Source organism: Phoca vitulina, unplaced genomic scaffold (genome assembly GCF_004348235.1).
Source record: "Phoca vitulina isolate PV1807 unplaced genomic scaffold, GSC_HSeal_1.0 scaffold36, whole genome shotgun sequence".
Classification (NCBI taxonomy): Eukaryota; Metazoa; Chordata; class Mammalia; order Carnivora; family Phocidae; genus Phoca; species Phoca vitulina.
The window spans coordinates 14,395,569-14,417,879 of record NW_022589739.1 but is presented as its reverse complement, the minus strand read 5'-3'; the positions used below and the strand labels follow the sequence as shown (position 1 = coordinate 14,417,879).

The following is a 22,311-nucleotide window of genomic DNA, read 5'->3' as shown; positions in this document are numbered from 1 at the left end:
GAAGGAAGGAAAGCAGGAAGGAAGGAAGGAAAGAAGGCAGGAAGAAGGAAGGAAAGAAGGAAGGAAGAAGGAAGGAAGAAGGAAGGAAGGAAAGAAGGCAGGAAGGAAGGAAGGAAGGAAAGAAGGCAGGAAGGAAGGAAGGAAAGAAGGAAGGAAGGAGTGAAGCTTCTTCCCGATACATGAAACTTACCATCACAGTATCCTAGAGCTGCCATCCTTACGATCCCTTGGTCTAACAGTGTTCAGTACCACTTTCCTTCCCAAAGTCCTTTGCACCCTCAGATCTACTGGGCCTAACTCAGTCTTTTTTAATACCAGGTACTCTTCTGGGAGTGAGGGCCTTACCATCCTCCTGTGCATGGACATGGCAGCTTTTCATGGTGTCCAGTGGCTGGTCGTGTGTGACCGGGAAGCTATAGGAAAACTTTAGAAAACGGAGACCATTGTTTGTTCATCTGTATTATTCCCTGCTCTGATTTCTTCCAGGCCCAGATAATAAGAGGATGGCCAGGAATGTGTTGAAATACGAAAAGCTTTTGGCAGAGAGCCCCAACCAGGTGGTAGCTGAGGCTGTCATCCAGAGGCCCAACGTACCCCACCTGCAGACCAGAGACACCTACGAGGGGTTATGTCAGACCCTGGGATCCCAGGTAGGATTCCTCAGGGAAAGAGAAAGGGGGAATAGGCATAGCTAGAGAAAGAGAAGGTTGCATTGGAACGACGTGAGGGGAAAAGGCTGATGCGTTAGAAACATAAAGCTCATTTGGACAGCATCAGACTGACCACATTCTCAATCTCCCGCATGCCAGTTTTTTTATGTCGTAGTTCCCTACACTGGCTTCTGCTCCTAGACCCTTCATCTCTCATGCTGATTCTAGGCTTTTTTTCCAGCCTACTCACTACCAGATCCCTAGCCTCTACTGTTCGTATGAGACAAATTCGAGCCCCTACCTGCAGCTCCAGCCCGTCCGGAAGGAGGTCATCCACCTGGAGCCCTATGTTGTTCTCTACCATGACTTTGTCAGTGACGTGGAGGCTCAGAAAATTAGAGGGCTTGCAGAACCGTGGGTGAGTGTCCCCAAAGCCTGCCAAAACTTCTCTTTGTGTCATCACATGCCTGGGGTTCAGGAATGTGAGAACAGGCAGCCTGAACAACTGTACACTTTATCAGTCCAGGAATTCAAAATGCCAACCATTCCATAAAACGAATCAATGGTAAAAAAAAAAAACAGTAGTCATTGCTTTTGGAGGGAGGGGATTGGCTGGGGAAGGGAACAAGGGCATTTGCTGGGGTGTTGAAAATGTGCTCTCAATATCTTGTTTTAGGGACGTGGAGTACACAGCTGTGTGCATTTGTGAAAATTCAGCAAATCGTACACTTGAGATCTGTGCATATCATTATATGTAAATTTAACCTAAAAAAATCAAAAGGACCCCCTCCTCCCCAATGTCAGTCATTCCATATAATGGGTAGAATTTTTTTTTTTTTTTAAAGAGTGAAATGATGGACAAGGAGTGATATCCTAGTGCAGATTTACAGGATTACCGAGTGGAAAGATTATCTAGTTTAACTAGATTATTTTGTTAAAGAGGAAACAGAGGCCCAGAGAGGGGAAGGGACTTGATGAAGGGCAGGCGCGTAGCTGTAGCCAGACCTGGAACTCAGCGGTCCGTCGATGGCTGTTCTGTTCCTCTGCCTTCTCGTGGCAGCTAACGTAGGCTAGATTATGGTCAGTAACAAACAGCCCCCGAGTCTCAGACACAACAACAACAAAGGTTTGTTTCTTACTTACACCACGTGCCTGTCTTGGCTGGCTGCAGCTGGGGGGCAGAACTGTCTTCACTTGGAGACCCAGCCTGACAGAGCCGCGTGCGTCTGGGACACCTCCCGCCTCAGAGGAGACAGAAAAGACAGAGATGGCCAACTGCTAGCTGGCTGCTAAAGCTCCTGCTTCTGCCCCTGTTTCATTGGTTGAGGCAAAGCATGGGGCCACCACCGCAGTCAACAGGGAGAGTGTGTCTAATGCTCCTGCAGGGAGGGCTCTCCCAGCCCTGGCGCCGACCTTGATGTCAAGGGGGAGAGGACATTTAATCCTCCCCCGGGAAGGGTGGCAAATATTTAGAAAAATAACACAGACTACCTCATCGTTATAAGCATGCTGCCTCTTTAAATGGCTGTCTCAGAATTCCTTATGTCATCGTGCATGCCCTCGATGGTGCCCTGTTCATCCAGGTGGTCGTTTGGCCACCTGTCAACGGAACCGAGCCTGCAGTGCGCCAGACGCTGTACCGGGGGTGGGACATTTGCAGAGATTTAGCATTGGCCCTTTCCCTTTAGGAGCTCACAGCATAACGGGGGAAACGGTATGTACACTACACTGTGCAGGGCACCGTGCTACGGCGGCATCCAAAAGTGAGCCTTCCTGTGAGGGAAAGGCAGGTGGCTAAAGAGAGGAGGGGAAAACAGAGGAGGCGTCCCTGCGGATGTGAAATCCATCAGAGTAACAAGGTGGCCAAGGGTATGGCAGGAAGACGGAACAATACGTGCAAGGACCCCACAGGCGGTGTGTTCAGAGAGTGGGGTGGAGCTTGCTGGCGCAAGCGTGTGAGGGATGGGCTAGGAGGTGATCAGAGATGAGGCCAGACGGTGAGATACCATCAGGAAGTGCCGCAGATACAGTGCTGGGGAGCTTGGGTTTGATCCCAGAGGCTGGGGGTGGGGTGGGGGTGGGGGGAGCTCTTGGACAGTTTAAACATCAGATTGGCATGATCAGGCCTGTTGATTTTAAGGAAGATTCTGACTAGCAGACATGGATCGGAGGGATAAGAGTAGCAAGAGTCATCTCATCCAGGAGCCCCTCCAGTGAAGTCTGGAATCTTTGTGCAGTTTTTGAGAGCATTAAGCTCCTCCGGTCAGTTGGAACAAAGTATCTTCAATAGCTTCGGCGTCTCAGTGAGCCAGCGGCAGTATCTGGCCAGCAGGTGCTTTTTCCTTAGCACGACTGGGCTGTCGCGGTAGCAGGACAGGCAGCCCTCCCGGCAGTCCGGCCCGGCCAGGTCGGCTATTTGGCAGGCAAAGACTTCGCCACTCTCCCTCTTCCCAGATGCTGATGTGGAGGCGCCAATCCCTGTCTGGTCTTCAGCTCTGCTGGGAATAAGCCTCGGCTTATAGGGTGGGTCTGCCGCATGGAAACTAAATTCAACCCAAGCCACTGAAGCCTCTCCTGAGGCTTGAATTTACTTCATCTGTGTCCCATCCCAAACCCTGCTCTCTTGTCACTTGTCCTTCCATCCACATCCTACCCATTCGTGAAGACTCTGTGGAAGCCTCATGCCTCCCTTTGCCCACTAGCCCTGTCACTCTCCACTTTGGTGGGTACTTTCAGTAGGAACATTTTCTTCAGAGCACTTTTTGGGGCCACATACAAGAACCTCTCTCTTTTTTGAACTCAAAGCTTTTGTCATCAGTTGTCTATATTTGATTTTTTTTTTTTCATTTATTCTGCCATTTTTGTGTTGTCTAGTATCACTAGTTGTTTCGGGGGTTATCATCCTGTCTCCTCAACTAGACTATAATCTAGGAGGGATCATAGGCCGTCATTGAAATGCCTAGCCCTGCATTATGCCCATTGCAGCCAGACTACTTTTTAAAAGGTTGCATCTGACCACGTCAAGCCCTTGCTTTAAACTCTTGAATGGGTCACTTGAATGTTATAAAGCTCCTTGGCCTGCTGCTGCTGACCCCTCCACAGCATGTGCCCCTTGCACTCGACGCCCCAGCCACACTAAACAACTTGCATCGCCACGAACGGGCCACACTCCCCCTAACCCCTGCACACACACTCTTCTCTCTAAGTCACTCTCCCCTTGGTCTCTTTTCACCTGTATGATTCCAGTTGTCTTTTGGGTATCCTGGGAAGACTTCCTGTCCCTCATAAGGGACTAGATGCTCCTTTGTAATACTGTCTTAGTGCCCTGTACTTGTCCATTATGGCCCCGTTGCATGACTTACGTCTGCTCCATATTCTGTATTTCCAATGCCTAGTGTGGTACTCAGCACAGAGAACAACCAATAAATATTTGTCCCCAAAAGTGAATGACTTGCTGGTGTACAATAAATAATTGTTAAAGGAATTAAGTGCAAGGTGGCTCCTTAATGGGGACAGGGATGGAATGGAGATTCCCTAGGATTTTTCTTTAAACCACTGATGTTACCCTAGAAGAACATAAGGCAGCAACTCCTCTAAGAATCTCTCCTCTCTCCTATACAAGGAGCCCAGGGGAGGATGCTGGGTGAAGGACTAGACAAGAGGCATTATCAGTCACCCACTGATGCCCTGCATCCTGATACCATAGAAGGATAGGCTGGAAGGAACGCCAAGAAGGCGTTGTTCACATACTGCATCTTATAGCTGAAGAAATGGGTTCAAGGAAACAAAGAGACTTTTCCAAAGTTGTCTTCCTGGTTTAGCAGCAGGAATAATAATATTACAGAAGCCTCCAAGAAGGGAAAGGGTGTGTGTCTTGTGCAGTTCATTGCTCTGCTCCGACTGCGTGTGAAGTGCCAGGGCTGGGTTATTAAGCACAGGACTCTTGTTCATTCATTCATTCATTTGTTCCTTTCACCAATATTGCACACCTACTCCCTTCCAGGCCTTCTCTGGACTCTAGGGACACCGACAAAAGACTTGCCCTCATGGAGTTGACATTCTGAGGACATGCAGAAGTAGACACATCCTTATGTAAATCTTTCTCTTTCTGTCCCTGGTACAGTGCTTTTGCAGTTAGAAACCACTTTATTTAAAAAGAATTTAAAATTCATATCTAGACATTCAGAACAAAATAGAAACATTTAGTTAAATTAGTGACATTGAACCTGTTTGGGATTTTTCCCCACATAATGAAGGCAGTTGCAGCAAAACAGATTTTGATTCTTTTTTTTTTTTTTAAAGATTTTATTTATTTATGTGACAGAGAGAGAGACAGTGAGAGAAGGAACACAAGCAGGGGGAGTGGGAGAGGGAGAAGCAGGCTTCCCGCGGAGCAGGGAGCCCGATGCGGGGCTCGATCCCAGGACCCTGGGATCATGACCTGAGCCCAAGGCAGCCACTTAACCGACTGAGCCACCCAGGCGCCCCCAGATTTTGATTCTTAAGGAAGGGCTTTGTCGGAATTGTTCAGGGGAGCGGGCTACCTCTGAGGGTGGAGAGTTTCCTCGTTGGAGGTGTTCATTTAATATGACAAACACTAAGTGCTTACCGTAGGCCAGGCCCTGTGCCACTAGGATACAAAGGTGAGTGAGAAACAGCCCCTGTTCTGACAGAACTCACAGTCTCAGATGCAAAAGGGATTCAAATATCACTTTATTTCAGTTCAGCAAGCTTTTATTGAGTGCTTACTGTCTACCAGACAGGTTATTTTCGACTCAGATTTTTTGGTCACTTATTATCTTTTGTTTTTGAGATCGATAGCAATCACTAAATTCGTAGCATGTGCAAAATACTTGAAATTAGGGAGGAACTGGCGATTGTTAGGTTTACTTTGAAGAGGGGGGCATGTCTATGGAAATGACAGAGTCCTTCCCTTCACATCGTCCTTGATACCCACTTTCTCTTACGTCCTCCACATCAGCTACAGAGGTCTGTGGTGGCATCAGGGGAGAAGCAGCTGCCAGTGGAGTACCGAATCAGCAAAAGGTAAGAGGCGTCCTTCCTTGGCAGGGACTCTGGTCATACTTGCTGCCTGCCCTTGGGCCTGTGGCACAGCTGACTGAAGGTCAGCAACAGCCATCCAGAGATGCTGCTAGAGAATCCATAGTTCATGTTCATACCTGTACATTCTTGTTGAGAGGGAGAAATTTCCACTCCCCTCACCCAAGGCCCTTTCACAGGTTGTTATAGGGTCTGAGGACTTAACTAGGAGGCCCTTAGGGAAAGACTTAACAAAGCTTTTATGCCAGGAACCAGAAATTAGGTGTGGAGATGTTCTCCTAGCCAGGATTGCTTTTCCAGAGAATTCAGTTCTGTTCCCATTTGGGATTTGACTTTATAAGATTCCATTCCTGCCTCCTGACTCATATTCAAAGCATGGCGTGCCAACATTCAGGCAAGAAGGGTGGCCAGAATCTCTGGACCTGGCTTTTAGAGAGGCAGATTCAGCTGTGAAAGCCCAGCTTTATCCTCTCCCCTCAACTCCTGCCCCTACCCCCTTGCAGTCCTTGATTTGTATTGTAAAGACAGGATTTATGATGAGTAAGAGAATGAGTCCCCATCAGAGCCATGGGAGACAGTGACAACAGCATCTTTGGGGAGAGGCCAGACCTCAGGATGAGTGGATAGTTTTGTTGTCTGGGAAGTGAGGTGAATAATGAAAGCTTTGATTCAGAATCATTTGGCTTAACCTTAACTTCTTTGGTCTGGTACATTTAGGGACCTTTCATACTAGTAGTTATTCTCTAAACTTTGGAAGGTCCATATGGCCTCACTTTTTTGCTTTTCTAACCTTTCTGACATTGTAGTGTCAAAGAGAAAAATCTGACCTTCTACTTAGGTTCATTGCTTTTAAGGGAGTAGGTGGTATTCTCTTTACTTTTCAGGTGAAGAAGCTGACACGCTCGCTGCCTCCTCTTCTTTCCCTACCATCACTCTGTATCCCTTTGAATTTTGGTTCTGTCCTCACAGCTTCACTGGAACTGGTCCTTCAAAGGTCATCAGTGAACTCCTGGTCACCAAATCACTTTCCTGTCCATGAACCTTCACTGACTATCTACCACCCACAAAGACCAGTTTTATGACCATGGTGTCCTCAGCTTTTTACAACAGGTCCTGAACATACTTTTCCAGCCTTGTCTCCCATTACTTCTTTCATAGACCAAATGCTCCCACACTTACACAGACTGTATATTGTTATAACTCCATGTCTGTGTTTACACTGTTTCTTCAGCCAGCCTTCCTTCCTTCCTTCCTTCCTTCCTTCCTTCCTTCCTTCCGGCAGCTGATATAACTCATTCATTCACAGACATAGTCATTTCTGGCATCAGATCATTGATGCTACAACCTGTGATGTGTTTTAGTGCCTGGCTGAAGGACACCGTCGATCCCCTGCTGGTGACCCTTGACCATCGTATTGGTGCCCTCACAGGCCTTGATGTCCAGCCTCCCTATGCAGAGTATCTCCAGGTGGTGAATTATGGAATTGGCGGTCACTATGAGCCTCACTTTGACCATGCTACGGTAACTATAGGGTCAATGATCAACCTCCTGTGGTAGGGAACCAGGGTATTATTTATTTCTCTAAGGCAGAGCCCTTATAATGTTCTCAGGGAATGCCAAGTGAAATCTTAGAACAAAGGCTCTTGTTCCAGGAAGGTCTGAAAACCTTGGTTTCAAGTTGATTGCTGCTGCTGACTCATTTCCTTTGGGGCCAACATCCCCCCTTTCCAAAATTTGCTAGTGGGAAGAAGAATGTGGCCTGTCATGGAGTCTTCTATCTCACTTCACCCAGGGTCTTCCCAGTGAAGATTGTCCTTCTTCCAGTCACTTTCCTTTTCTCATGATCTCAATTGCCCATCTTTGCTGATGTGTACTCAGTAAATAATTTTTGAGGATTTGAAGATCTCCCCAAAATTGATCTGTAGATTCAACCCAAACTTTATCAAAATTATAGGATGCTTATTTTTATAGAAATTAATAAGCTGATCCTAAAATGTATATGGAAATACAAAGGACCCAGGACAGTCAAAATTTTGAAAAAGAACAAAGTTGGAGGACACACACTACTTGATTTCAAAATGTAATACAGAGCTACAGTAATCAGGGCCATGTGGAACAGATATAGGATAGACACATAGGTCAGTGGAACAGAACAAAGTCCAGATAAACTCACACATTTATGGTCAATTGATTTTTCACAAAGGTGCCAAGGAAATTCAATGAGGAAAAGATACCCTTTCCAACAAATGGTGCTGGGACAACTGGATATCTACTTGCAAAATAACAACAACAACAACAACAACTTTAGACCCTTACCTCATACCATATACAAAAATTAACAAAGCACAATCCATAAAAGAAAAATAAAAGTGATAAATAGGACCTCATCAAAATTAAAATCATTTGCTTTTCAAAAACACCATTAGGAAATGAAAAGACAAGCCATTAACTAGGAGAAAACATTTACAAATTCTGTATCTGACAAAGGACTTGTATCCAAAATATATAAAGAACTTATAATTCAATAATAAGATAATTCAGGGGCACCTGGGTGGCTCAGTCGGTTAAGCATCTGACTTTGGCTCAGGTCATGATCTCAGAGTCCTGGGATTGAGCCCTGCTTTGTCGGGTTCCGTGCTCAGCAGGGAATCTGCTTCTCCCTCTCACTCTGCCCCCTACCCCCATGCTCTCTCTCTGTCTCTCTCTCAAATAAGTAAATAAATAAATAAAATCTTTAAAAAAATAAGACAATTCAATTTTTTCTTTTATCTATCTATCTATCTATCTATCTATCTATCTATCTATCTATCTATGTATCTATCTAAGTAGGCCCTATGACCAGTGTGGGACTTGAACTCCCAAACCTGAAATTAAGAGTTGCGTGCTTTATCTACTGAGCCAGCCAGGTATCCCATAACTCAATTTTTTAAAAATGGGCTTATTTGAATTAATATTTTGAATAATGAAATAAGATAAATGAATGGCTAATAAGCCCATGAAAACATACTCAATGTCATTAGGGAACTAGAAATTAAAACCACAATGAGACAGCACCATATTTCTATTACGGTGGCTAAAATAAAAAAAGACAGATCATATCAAGTGTTGATGGAGATGTGGAGGAACTCGAACTTTCATACATTGCTGATGGGAATGTGAAATGGTACAGCCACTTTTGAAAACATGGAAAACAATTTGGCGTTTTTTTTTTTTTTTAAAGATTTTATTTATTTGACAGAGAGAGATACGGCGAGAGGAGGAACACAAGCAGGGGGAGTGGGAGAGGGAGAAGCAGGCTTCCCGCCGAGCAGGGAGCCCGATGCGGGGCTAGATCCCAGGACCCTGGGACCACGACCTGAGCCGAAGGCAGGCGCTTAACAACTGAGCCACCCAGGCGCCCCTGGCGGTTTTTTTTTTTTTAAGATTTTATTTATTTGAGAGATAGAGACCATGAGTAGGATGGAGGGGCAGAAGAAGAGGGAGAAGCAGACTGCCTGCTCAGCAGGGAGCCCAACAAAGCAGGGCTCGATCCCAGGACCCGGGATCATGACCTGAGCTGAAGGCAGACGCTTAACTGGCTGAGCCACCCAGGTGCCCCAGTTTGGCAGTTTCTTAAAAAGTTAAACATACACCTACATATGATGCAGCCATTCCACTCCTAAGTATTTTACCCAAGAGGAAAGGAAACTATGTCCATACAAACATGTGTACAAGAATGTTTATAACAGATTCATTGGTAATGGCTAAGAATTATAAACAACCCATTCAGGTGAATGGATAAACAAAATTTTCTATATCTACAGAATGGAATACTACTCAGCAATAAAAAGGAATGAACTAACTACTGATACATCCAACAATAGAGATGAACCATAAAAACTCTATGCTAAGTGAAAGAAGCCAAACAAAAAAAGACTACGTATTTTATGATTCTGTTTATGTGAAATTTCTAGAAAAGGCGAGACTATAGAGACAGCACATCAGTGGTTGCCCGAGGTTGAGGGTAGGATAGGGACTGACTGACATGAGGGAACTTTTTAAGCTGAGGCAAGTGTTCTAAAATTGAATTGTGGGAGTGCTGCACAACTATTAAAATTTACTAAAGCTCACTGAAAAACACCCTTACAGTGGGTGAATTTAGGATATGTAAATTGTATCTCAGTCGAACTGTACTATGACAACAGTGTGTCTCGAGCAAATAATTGGGAACTTCAGTCTAATGACTTGGTGTTCCTATAGAATGATTATCTGTAATAGTGTATCTACTAATTTCTTTATTTCACTGAACCTGAAGTTAACCTCATATAGTACTTTCACTACTGACAAGCAATTCTGTTTGATTAGTACAGTTGACCCTTGAACATCATGGGCCAACCCCTTGCACAGCCAAGAATTTGTATATAACTTTTGACTCCCCAAAACTTAAATACTCATAGCCTATTGTTGACTAGAAGCCATACCAATCACATAAAAGTGTGTTGATTAACACATTTTGTATGTTGTATGTTTATATACTGTAATCTTACAATAAAGTAAGCTAGATAAAAGAAAATGTTATTAAGAAAATCGTAAGGAGAACGCATTTACAATACTCATTGAAAAAAAACCTGCATACAAGTGGACCTACACAGTTTAAACCCATATTGTTCAAGGATCAACTGTATACAATTCACTTAAATGAGTATCTAATAAATTAGCAAAAGAAAAAAACTTAAGTGAGTACCTGCCAGCAAGGGTGTGGCTCAAGGCTATATCCCACCTGTGACGTCCCCATTTTTCTCCCTGTATTATGTGGGGATCCTGTCAGTCTGGTGCCATCTGCATAAAATAATGACATGTTCTATTTTTGTCTCAGTCACCAACTAGCCCACTGTACAGAATGAAGTCTGGGAACCGAGTGGCAACATTTATGATCTATGTGAGTCTTGCTTTGGATGGACCAGGGCTTCTTATTTAATGACTGCTTCTCTTTTATGGTTTTCAAAGCAATATCAGGTACTGATTTTATCTGATACAGCACAAAAATCTCTGAGACTTTTGTGACTTTCAGACAGCATTTTTAATAGGCACTATCGGAGATAAAGAAACAGAAGTCAGAGTTCCTGCCCTCAAAGAGCTTACAGTGCATAGACTTAAATATGACCTTGTCATAGGCAGTGATTAGGATGGGAAGTAGGGTTACACTGAAGGTTACATCGAAGGCCAGGAGATCCTAACCAACCAACCAGGAGACCTAACCAACACAGGAAGGGGATGTGAGAGTCTCTCTCTGAGGTCACACAGACTAGTTGGTGTTGGAAAGCATGGACCCACAGATGAGGTTGTGGAGCCATGAGGGGAAAGAGGGAAGAGGAAGGAGACAGCTAAGATTACAGGAGGGAAGAACAGAGATGTCTACTAAGAAATTCAGTAAGTGTTGCTGTCTTACATGTAGTGAAAATTCTCTTTCCAATGTCCCCATAAAATCTGCGGTATACCCCCTTAACAAATAAACTGGCCTCCTCTCCTAATTTCTGACCTGATCCTAGGAATTGAACCTAGTCGCTATTATCTCACCTACCCCCTTCCCTGCAGATCATGTAGGTTTACTTCATTCTCTGTGGACCAGTCATAATTTCAATCGTCTGTCACTTAAATTATAAGAGGTGTATGACTGTTAACTGAAGGGATAAACATGTTAATAGAAGGGTTCTACGTAACACCCAAAGATGAAGTCCTGGTTTCAGGCTTATTAGAATAGCACACCCCCACCCTAGCATTCCCTCTTTTCTCAGTGCTGTGTCGTCTCCACAGTGCAGCCAAAAAAGGACAACCAGAGGCCACACTTTATGGTCTGTAGTGCTGGTGATTCCATTGTAGTTCTTCCTGTGACTGGGTTTTACACTTGCCGCAGAACCAGAAGGCTGCCACTTGCAGTGGTGTCTGGCCTCTAGTGGTCATTCTGAGTGTTCTGATCAGGCATTGGAGGGACGTCAGCTCTCCAGGCAGGGGGCATGTCTTATATCAGCAGCTGGTTGTATCTCTGGCTGATGACTCCAGATGGCATGGGAAGTCACAGGTAGTGAGGAATATTGGTATCAAGCGAAGAATAGGACATCTAGGGGCCAGTATCTCTCTGTTCTTTACCTCCCTAGTAACTCCTACCGCTTTGTTCCCTGGTTCCCGAGGCCCAGTTCCTATGGTAAGGGTAGCATGGATGCAAGAGCCCTGCACTTGTAAATGGCAAAATGGAAGTGTGTGTATGTGGAGGGGGGGGTGAGTATACACACGTGTGCGTGCACATTTGAGTATAAGCATTTGTGACAGTGGAATGGAATGCACTTAGAGTTAGTTGGCCTAGTTCCAGTTCTGCCACTTAATATGTGGCCTCAGCACAAATCACATCAATTCTTTGAGCTTGTTTTCTTGTCCTGCACCTCCTCATAGGCTTGTCATGAGGATCTGATGAGATAATGTAAGGGGACGTCACTCTGTAAAGTTTTATCCAATAGGTTTCTATCATTGCATCCCACAAGGAGGTATATGACCCCTTAAAGGGGCATTGGCATCGTGGGACCTAGGACATGCTAGGTTATCCCAATTCTTTCATCTTCAGATTGAGGTAGGTAAAGACCATTACAAGCATTTCTAACGACAGACATTAAGGTTTGTGGAGAATCTAAGCGTAATATTGTAGGGAGAAAACCTATAAGATGTGCAGAGGACTGAGCTGAAATCAAGTTACTAATTTTTTGTTCAAACTGGAGATAAGATCAGTCCCAGTACAAAACAGTGGAAGGTTTACTTCCACTCCACTGATCTCACAATCCTGCTCAGAAGCTTCACAGAACACAGGTCAGATTCTCTTTTCAATTTGATGTCATTCCTTCCCGCCATACTGCAAAACCGTAGGTAAAGGAATGCAGGCAAGTGCAGGTTCCCCCTGTGTATCTTGCTTACACCCATAGTTGCTGATAACAGGGGTTAGAATGGAATCATCCCATTAGTTACCTGAACACAAGGAGCAATTGTTGCTCTCATCGACCTTCCCAAGGGGCTACACGGGGAGCCATGAAATGCTAAAAGTCACCACTGTCACTACCAGGTTCTGAATCCCCATGTCAGTTCAGTTTCCTCTAACAAGTGCCAACGTCCTAACTGCTAACAGGTGAGTGTGGTGGGATCCACAAACGTTCTGCGAGACAGGGTGAGATCAGACTGGCTCTGTCATGTTGCGCTGCTGGTGAGAAAATAACTTAGCAGTACATACCCAAAGTACTCAATGTATGCATACACTCTTGACTCAGTAATGCTAATGGCCCAGACTCTTTCTTATGAGAACAGTGTAAAATGAAAACAAAAAAAAAAGATTTTACTCACTAAGAGTTGCTTGGGATAGCAAACATCTGGAAATAACCCGAATGTTCAAGGGTATAGCATGAAGATTGTGAGCAGGGACTCTGTAGTTAGCAGTGGTTCAGTTCAAACTGGGCTCAGTCACCGAAGAGTGATGTGACCTTTTGTTAAGTACTTAATCTCTCTGAGACTCAGTTTCCTCATCTGTAAAATGTGAATTATAGCAATATCAATTCTAACTTACAGGACTGTTGTGAGGAATAAGTGAGATAATATATCTGTAAGGACTTGTATAACGTCTAGCATGTAGTCAGTGCTGAATAAATGCCTGTTATTAGTATGTAAATTACAACCGTGCTTTTTTTTCTCGATGATATGATGAGTAATATAAGTATTTTCCTGTATTTTTAAATTTTTTATATATTTCTTTGACAATCAGAAAAAAATCTTCATATTAAGAGAAGACATCTACAATTCTAGAATATACCAGTGGTGAAACTCCTTAGCTGAGGTTACTTAGCGTGGGATGAGTGGTCTGGGAAACATGCCAAAGCTGCAATCAGTGGTTCCTACAATGCCCAACTTGGAAAACTAATTGTAATATAAACAGTGCTCTGTAAGCCACAGTCATGATCCATTAGTGGGCTGTGAAATTAATTTAGTGGATGTGGTCAGCATTTCAGAAGTCTGAACTAGAATAGAATAAAATAAAATGGAAAATAACAAAGGGTATCTCATGTAGTAAGAATGTTTTGTGAAACATTCTTGTGTCTTGGGTTGTGATTTAAACTAGATTTCTTCCTGATGGTCTCAAACTTCAAATCGACTTACTGTAGCCCTCAATAAGGATGTTAGCTGGAAGGATGAAGAAAGGGGGGTAGTTCCTAAAGGCTGTCCCCTTATGGCCCTTCAGGCAAACACTGATGCCAGGGAGTAGGCTCCCTTAATTCCTAAATTGGGTGATAATCTTTCAGTAAGTATTTCTCCCAGAGCTGAAATTGGGGAACCTGGGAAGGATTCTCTGCACAAATGACATCAGATGTCAAGTAGGACAGAGTTGGATAGTCGGGCTGTTTCACTGCAGACTCTCTGGCATTGTAGCTGAGCTCCGTGGAAGCTGGAGGAGCCACTGCCTTCATCTATGCCAACTTCAGCGTGCCTGTGGTCAAGGTGAGTGGGGGTCTGTCCCAGCACATGGTGGTAAGAAGAGTGCGGAACTAACACCTGAGCTTCCGTGCTGTCTGTGCTTGCAAGCTTATTCCTGGGAGGAGGGATAAAAAGATATTTTCCCCTGATTCCCAAAATCAAAGATAATCCCTCAATTTAGATGACCACATGTTACTTGTGCATCTATTTTCAAATTTAATGACTATTTATATTACAAGTAGATGATTACATGTCTGCCTTCTCTATTATGATAGAACTCCTCAAAGGTAAGAACTCTCTTTTAGTGACCCTTGGGTCCTCTAGAGCAACTGGTCCCCTCAGGCATTCATTCAGTAAACACCGAGGGCTGAAAGCACTGAGGTACCGAGGGAAACTCATAGTCCTTGTCCTCCAGGAGCTTGCAGAGAAGTTAACAAGCAGTAACAACTATTGCAATAAGAGCTATGAGATCACGTGAGGCACAGAGGAGGGCCATGTGATAGAGGTTTCATTTCCCCCCAGTTTCAGACCCATCAAGCTCCCTCAAAGCCCTTACCTAACTCAGGAATGAAATGAAGATATAGAAATGGTATCGTGCCTATAAAACACTTAGCACAGTGCCAAGCACATCGTAAGCATTGCCTAAGTAAAGGCCGGGATCTAGGAATCCTCAGGGGATTGGTGTCTCTTCTAGACTTGGGAATGCAGAAGCTGTCAATGCCTCCTGGAAAGCTCTTCATTACCTTGGGCTTTGACAGCTTCTAATGGCCAAGGTTAAACTAAGTCTATAGGAATTGTATAGGGGAAAAAAGCTGTCCATAGGGAAAAAAGGACATACAGGATTTGTCAAAACACCTGGGTTTGAGTCTTGACTTTGCTCCTTCTTAGTTGCATTACTTAAAGCCCCAAAGCCTCAACTTCAATGCTGGTAAAGTGGGGAGTATGATAAAGTCTGCTTCCTGGGGGTATTATTAGTAAGTGCCTGAGGAAGGGTAAGCATCTGAATTAAGTTCTTAATTGTATACGGAATATTTTGTTCCACTTTGTGGTTTTTGCTGAGGGCCTCTCCTCTGGGATCCAATGACATCATGTGTTCACCTTTCTCCTAGCACTTGCCACACTGTCCTGTTCTGCTTTTACGTCTGTCTCTCCTATAAGACTGTGGGCTCCTGAGAGCAGAACTGGATATGATTTGTCTCTGCATCCTTAGGGCCTGGAGCGGAGCAGGCCCTCAATAAATGATGCATTCGTGAATGAATGAATGGGTGAATGGCAACTTATGCCATCTTGTGCCATGTTATGCATGCCTTGCCCCCAATCTGCATGGACAGTTTTCTCGTTTAATGATATGCATGCATTTGTCCTTAGTCATAGTCATGTCCTTCCATAGGACTGAAATTCTGGGCTGACCCTCTCTGGGGTGGGCCCTTTTGTTTTCAGAATGCAGCACTGTTTTGGTGGAATCTGCATAGGAGTGGTGAAGGGGATGGTGACACACTTCATGCGGGCTGTCCTGTCCTGGTGGGAGATAAGTGGGGTAAGGCCTGCCTTTCTAGGCATGAGAATGGGGTGAGGGGTTCAGAGTAAAGTCAAATAGGGGGTGGCTGGACAATAGCATAGCCCTGTTATTCCAAAAGCTTCATTACAGTGCCACTTAATATTGAGATGATCAGATTGTGGGTTAGTTGCCCCCAAAGATTGGGAAGCCTTAAAGGACAAAGATTCTCTCACAGAGCAGGTGTCAGTGAAAGTTTATTTTTATTTTTATTTTTTTTAAAGATTTTATTTATTTATTTATTTGAGAGAGAGAATGACAGAGAGAGCATGAGAGGGGGAAGGGTCAGAGGGGGAAACCGACTCCCTGCTGAGCAGGGAGCCCGATGTGGGACTCGATCCTGGAACTCCAGGATCATGACCTGAGCCGAAGGCAGTCGCTTAACCAACTGAGCCACCCAGGCGCCCTCAGTGAAAGTTTATTGACCTGACCAGATAGGCCTTGATTCCTGAGCACAGCTGAGGAGGAAAATGGTTCTAAGCTCCAGCCCTCTGACCCAAGGAGAGAACCATCAAGCCACTATGTGTCCCATTTAGTGCCTCCCCGTGTGGAGATGGTCAAACAAGGAAGAGCTAAATAAATAAGCAGCAGATGTATTTATGTCATATATGTGTCCAAAAGCACTTAGTTCTGAAGACAGAAAAAGTCGACGAGAGACTCTCATGCTGAGATGGACATTGCCAAGACAAGCCACCGCTTTTTTCTCATTGCACCAGGGGGAGGGTGGACTTTTAGGTGCTACATCAATGAAGCGTGAGTGACCTTAGTACCCAAGGTTTGAAAATTCGTCTATAGTAGACAGAACCTGTCAGAGACTTTTTCTAGGGGACAGTGTCCTCTTTGCTATTTATCTTTGCTAGAAGCAATATCTTGTAGTCTGTCGCAGGGCTGGGACTAGGGTGAGGCAAGTGAGTTGCCCAGGGTGCAGAATGTAAGTGGCCCTTGCGTGACCCTGTGAGTGAGCATTGCTGCTGTCTGATCGGTTGAGCCTGTTCTCTTCTTCTTCCCCATTCTCTCCCAGTGGCCAACAAGTGGATACATGAGTATGGACAGGAGTTCCGCAGACCCTGCAGCTCAAGCCCTAAAGACTAAAATGTTGGCAGAGAGAAGCTGGTGGAGTCCTGTGACTTTCCAGAGAAGCCAGAAGCCAAAGGCCAGGCTAGGAGAGGAGAAAGGAGAGCTACCTTCTGGAAGAGGGCCTTGTCTGCATTGCTTGTTCCTTGCAAAAGGAAGTGGTCTGTACCAGGGAACACCTGAGAATTCTCAAACCATCAGTCAGAGTAGAATGGATGGGCAATACAAAGAAGGGGGCAAGAGGGCCAGAGGGAGAAGTTTCTGGGACTCAGACACTCTTTGATGGAAATAGGATATATCAATAGTCCCTGGGGTCTGGTCAGTGGGGTTTTTGCCACTCTGAGCCTTGACCACAGGGGCCCAGAAGTGGTAATGAGGACACCTACAGGAGGGGGCTAGCCTAACTCCCATGGCTTTTTGCCCTTCTCCCCACTGACTTATGAAGACTGAGCAGGGACTGTCTCCGTAACAGGAGTGTACCTCATAGGATTTTTTTTTTTCAAGCAGAATGAAACTTTCTTCTTTTTTTTATATGATGATTTTTTAATACAGCCATTAAAAATGTTTACAAATCATTTTTCACAACCAAGAATATTCTTACATTGTAACATTGAATAAAAAAATATATATAAATTGTATTTATGCTATAATCTCAACTTGGCTCACCTCCCACCATTCCCCTCTCATTTTATTCCAGACACATGACATTCTTTTTGTTCCTAAAACCACTATGCTCATCGTCATCAGCATCGTTCCCACCTTTCAGGTCTTTGCATTTGCTGCTCCCTCAAATTGCCCCCATGGCCTAGTGCCTCTCATCATCCCACTCTGGGCTCAATGTCACTTCAGACCTTTCTTCCCTGACCATCCGACCCGCCAGCTGTTTTCTTTCATGTTAACTGATTTTATTTTCTTAACACGTTTCTCAAATTGAAATTAGCATTTGTGGTCAGTTGTCTTCCCTGCAGGGTGAGTGCTTTAAGAATCTCACTATACTTTGTCCATGCTTCTGTAATAGCCCCCATTGCACTGAATTTCACTATTTGTTTATTTGCCTGGCTGCTTGCACTAAACTCTGCACTCCTTCTTCCTCTTGGTATCCCCAGAAGAAGGTCTGGTTCAAATAAGTAGGCATTCAGCAAATATCTTTGGATAAATGAATAAAAAGGCATCTTTTGAGCTGTGCTTTGGAGGACTGGTAGAATTTTTATAGGTAGAGTCTAATGAGGAGAAGCATTTCCCGGCAGAAGGCCTAGCATGAGCTAAGGCTGTATTGATAAGTGACTGTAATGTCACTTATCAATATGCAGAGCACATTCCAGGCAACTTGGCTCGGTTTCTCAACAAGGGTGGGAGTGTGTGTCTCACACACAAAGAAGGCACACAGTTAAAGGACTGGGTGGTTGGATGCTGTGTTGTCTCTGCCCTGTCCCGGCACCATGCACCTTAGGATTTCTGCTTCCCAGAGCTTGTGGCCCCTAAGGAAAGGGTTCTGATGTGATATCCAGCTTCCTCCAGGGCCTCAGTGAACACCTGGTCACATCTTCAGTATCTCTGCTGAGTGTGCCAAGAGTCTGGAAATCCTCTCACTAAATTACTAAATTTTGTCAGGCAAGGAAGGGAATTTTACTTCTACCCTTCTGTATTCTTAGCTGAGGCCTCTGTAATAAACGACAGATTAACAAGAGAAAAACAGAATTTTATGAACATGTATATGTCATGTATACATGGGAGATACTGAGGGAAAAATGACTAACTCCCCTAGGTGGCTTAGAATTCAGGACTAAACATCATCTTAATAGGGAAAGGGGAGGAGGAGATGTAGGACTCTTAGGGGAGATTTTTGGGAAAGATGAATGGGCCCTTAGAAAAACAGATGAGAGGTATGACAGTTTGTGACAAAGTCTGTCTGGGTGTGGTGTCTACGTCTAGTCTCTCCTGTGATAAGAGCCAATCTTTCCCAGTCATGGAAACTTCCAGGGAGGAGATTTATGACAATTGACTTCCTTTTGAAGGATCTGTCTTTAGGCAGAGAAGGGGAGTTCAGAGAAAGCCGCTCCCTGCATTTGCTGTTTTTCAAGTGCCTATAGCTCAAAATAGTGTGCCAGAGTGGCATATTTGGGGGTGGCATGGTCTGCTACTCTCGGTCACATACTGAGGCTCCAGAGGACTGGGCCTGAAACAGAAAGCTACTGTCTATGAGCACACGGCTCCCCTTCTTTACTGCTGCAGGCATCAGAGATGGGCCTTCCCAGGACTGCAGGGTCGGTCTCAGCTAATAACAGCAACGGTGAACTTGGTGAGTTTACCGTTCTAGGGGCTTCTATGTATCAATGACTTAATGTTCATCCCAACCCTATGAGGTCGATACAGTATTATGCCCGTTTCACAGATATGGAGGCAGAGGTGCAGTTAAGTAACCCGTCCAAGTCCCAGTCTGGCTCCAGTCCTTGTGCTTTGAACCACTACTTTTGCAATGTCTGACATGTGGCAATCATCACACATCCTGATCAGGTGACTGAGGCCCAAGAACCGTCTGGCAATAAGTGTTTACTGAGCATTTCCCAGGGGCAGGCCTAGGCCCAGGCATGCTATAGGGGTGCTGAGAGGTGCAGGATGCAGCCCCTGGGAGCTGATGGCCAGTAGGGAGATGAGACAAGTGCATCCAGTGTTACATGGAAGTCAAGCACAATGTGAAAAGGTTGCATGTAGTAAGAGACGAATTAGTGAATGCTGCAGTCCAGAGCTGAAGGGATCGTTGTGGCCTGGGGTAGCCTCATTGTTTATCCAAATCACACAGCCAAGGTGCTGACTCAGTGCCAAGCCCTTGCAGGCACCAGGAATGGAGAGGAGAATTAAGATGCTGACCCTGCCCAGATCCTCAAACCATCGTAAGACAGTGTAGCCACAGGTGGAAACAGGGACACAGCACTGAGAAGCTCCTCAGAGGCTTCATGGGAAGGAGACTGACCAAGTCTTGAAGATGCTGAGGGTGTGGAGAGGCTTGGAAGGAAGGGCAGGGCTGTGCAAACAGGGGGTATGCCTGTCCCTAGAGCTATGAATAGTACCACCTCACTTCTGGTCAGTCTGTCAGTTTTCAAAACACTTTTAGCACTCCTCTTGAACCTCACCTACCCAGGGAGGAAAGGAGAGCAGGCATTATGGAAAGCAAGGTCTGGAATGGTTAATGGCTTGCCTGGGGTTACATAGTAGAGCTTGGCCTGAGGCCTGGTCTGTCTCTTTCACCAGTGCTCTTTCCATTCAGTGGTTATCAAAGGTATGTCCCTCCATTGTACCACAACTGGAGAGTGGAAAGGCCTTATTCTTTTATATTTGCACCAGTCTCCATGCCCTCAGAAACTCTGACTAGTCCTGCTAGGAGGTGGTATGCTTTGGGGCCCCAACAGTGCTTAGTGGGTAGGTAGCTAATTCAGGATAGGACTGACTGTGGTTTGGGGCACTGCTTGTTTATAATTTTGTTTCTTTCTTTCTTACACTGTTCTTCAGTCTTTTTTCTAACAGCCTTGTCCAAGTGAGCTGTTGTATCACTCCAACAAGCCTCACTCCAGAGAATATTCTTTTAAGTAAATGACTATTATCATTATCACCAGTGACCACATTCTGGCCATACACTGTAGGCCAGGCACTGGGCTAAGAACTTAGGTATACTTGTCTCCTTCAATGCTTACAATGAGATAGGTACTAGTATCTCCATTTTGCAGATGAGAGAAACCGAGGTAGAGGTTACACAGCTATAAAGTGGCAGAAGCAGGATTCAAATCTAGGTCTGTCTCCAAAGATCTTAACTAGCCATCTGTTGCCTGCACTACATGGTATTTTGCTGTGGGTGTTTTGCTCCCATTGGCAGTAATATCTTTGAAGCCAGTAATTTTTGAGAGGAGTCTCCAACCCCTTCCCAGGTGTTGAGAGGTCGATCCTTTCTGCCCCAATGCCTAATAGTTACGAATCCTATCAGATGTAAGTATTTGTTGACTACACAAATGAATCACCTCAATTCCACAGAGCTACAGTGAACACCTATTGTGTGAACAGCTCCATGCTACGTGTTCCGTGAGAATCCAAGAAAATGAGGAGGCCTGCTCCCTGCCCTTGAGGCAAAATTAGCATACACCCAAATGTAAGAATAGCTAATTGGATATAATCAAGTGGAAAGCTGTGTGGTGTTACCCTAAGGATCATGGGAGTTGGGACAAAGGGCAGAACCCTATGGCTAGAGTGGGCAGAGAGGGCTTCCACACTGGGGCCCCAGGAACACAATGGAAAGAGAATGTGTGCCGATGGAAGGCAGGGAGCAACTACCACCTCACTTTTACACACAAGGGGGCAGGGAGAGCTGTCTGGGAGAAGGAAGTGAGAGGGTGTTAATCCTGGGGGGTCCTTGTCCAGCAGTGTCAAGGGCAGGCAGCACAAACTGCCCTTTCATGGAACCATTCAAAGAGTCTCCTGTCTGGGGGACTTGGCTGCTCAAGCTGGGAGAAGGCAAGGGGGGGCGGAGAAGGGACATTTGCAGGCAGACTGCTGTACACTTAGCAAAACTATGAAATCAGTTCAAAGCTAGGGGAAGAGACAAACATTTGTACCTACTCTGTGCCAGCTATTTGATCTCCCTTGTCTTACAACAATTATCCCTTTTGGCAAAGGAGAAAAAGAAGCCCCCCCCCCCCCCCCCCGACTTCCCTAAATTCACACAGCTAGAAGAAGAGCTGGGATCTGGAGCGTGGAGTTTCTCCCCACCACCTGCTTCTAACCAACCTCTTTCTCTCTGAACTCTTTCTTCCTCACCTTGGATCCCCCTTTGGAAGGAGAGCCTGCCCCACCCCCCTCTTTTCTTCCTTCCCTTGCTCACTTGACCCTTCCCAGGAGGTGCCTGATTGGCCTGTTCCTCCTGTGGTCTGAATGGCAGAGGGTCCCACAGCCAAGAGCATATTTGCATATGAAGTGGGTCGCCCCTGGTGAAATCAAAGATAATTTCAAAGGAATGAAGTGCTAAGGGGACAGTCTTTTTGGCTAAGGGTTTGGGGGCATGGCTCAGATGGATCCCCAGAGAGAACTACTGTCTCCGTGTTCCTTATGGAGCATGAATTTTCAGATGGAGCATAAAGTAATGACGATTACACCTCTTGCTCATCTGCTTGTGACCTTATGGAGGAGGAGGGCAGCAGTTACTTCCCCCACGTGTAAGAGGCCAGCCACTTGGCTAGTCTCTGTTTCCAAGGTTTCGCCTGGCTACAGGCTGGGGTTTTCTAGCAAACTGCTGGGAGAGGAAACCAGCTCTAGGAATAAGGGAGGCTCTTGAGTTTACATAACTTTTGGAGCCCTGGACCCAGGCTGAGAATGTGTTGATTCTGGCCACTAGTGGGGCAGCCAGCTGGGGCAGAAGAGTTGGCTCAAAAACTCCGTTCCTGCAGGGGAGAGTGTGACTGTCTTTTGTTTTCTCTACTTCTGTTGTAGGCTCTCTTCCTGCTCTTC

At 45.2% G+C, this 22,311-nt stretch overlaps 1 protein-coding gene across 8 annotated transcripts in view; it reads left to right on the top strand.

The window, feature by feature from the left end:
* Positions 1-17,370, top strand: part of P4HA3 (prolyl 4-hydroxylase subunit alpha 3) — a 38,698-nt gene extending 21,328 nt beyond the window's left edge. For 2 of the 8 annotated variants that reach the window (XM_032427042.1, XM_032427047.1), the window contains 7 exons: positions 487-650; positions 892-1,068; positions 5,632-5,696; positions 7,073-7,232; positions 10,567-10,629; positions 14,148-14,216; positions 16,769-17,370. In XM_032427042.1, the coding sequence (XP_032282933.1) occupies positions 487-650; positions 892-1,068; positions 5,632-5,696; positions 7,073-7,232; positions 10,567-10,629; positions 14,148-14,216; positions 16,769-17,104 (1,034 nt within the window). In that variant the 3' untranslated portion in view covers positions 17,105-17,370. Of the gene's footprint in view, positions 1-486; positions 651-891; positions 1,069-5,631; positions 5,697-7,072; positions 7,233-10,566; positions 10,630-14,130; positions 14,242-15,632; positions 15,730-16,768 lie in introns of those variants that run through there. The other 6 variants (XM_032427049.1, XM_032427045.1, XM_032427046.1 and 3 more) reach the window with 6 other exon arrangements.
* The last annotated feature ends 4,941 nt before the right edge of the window (positions 17,371-22,311 follow it).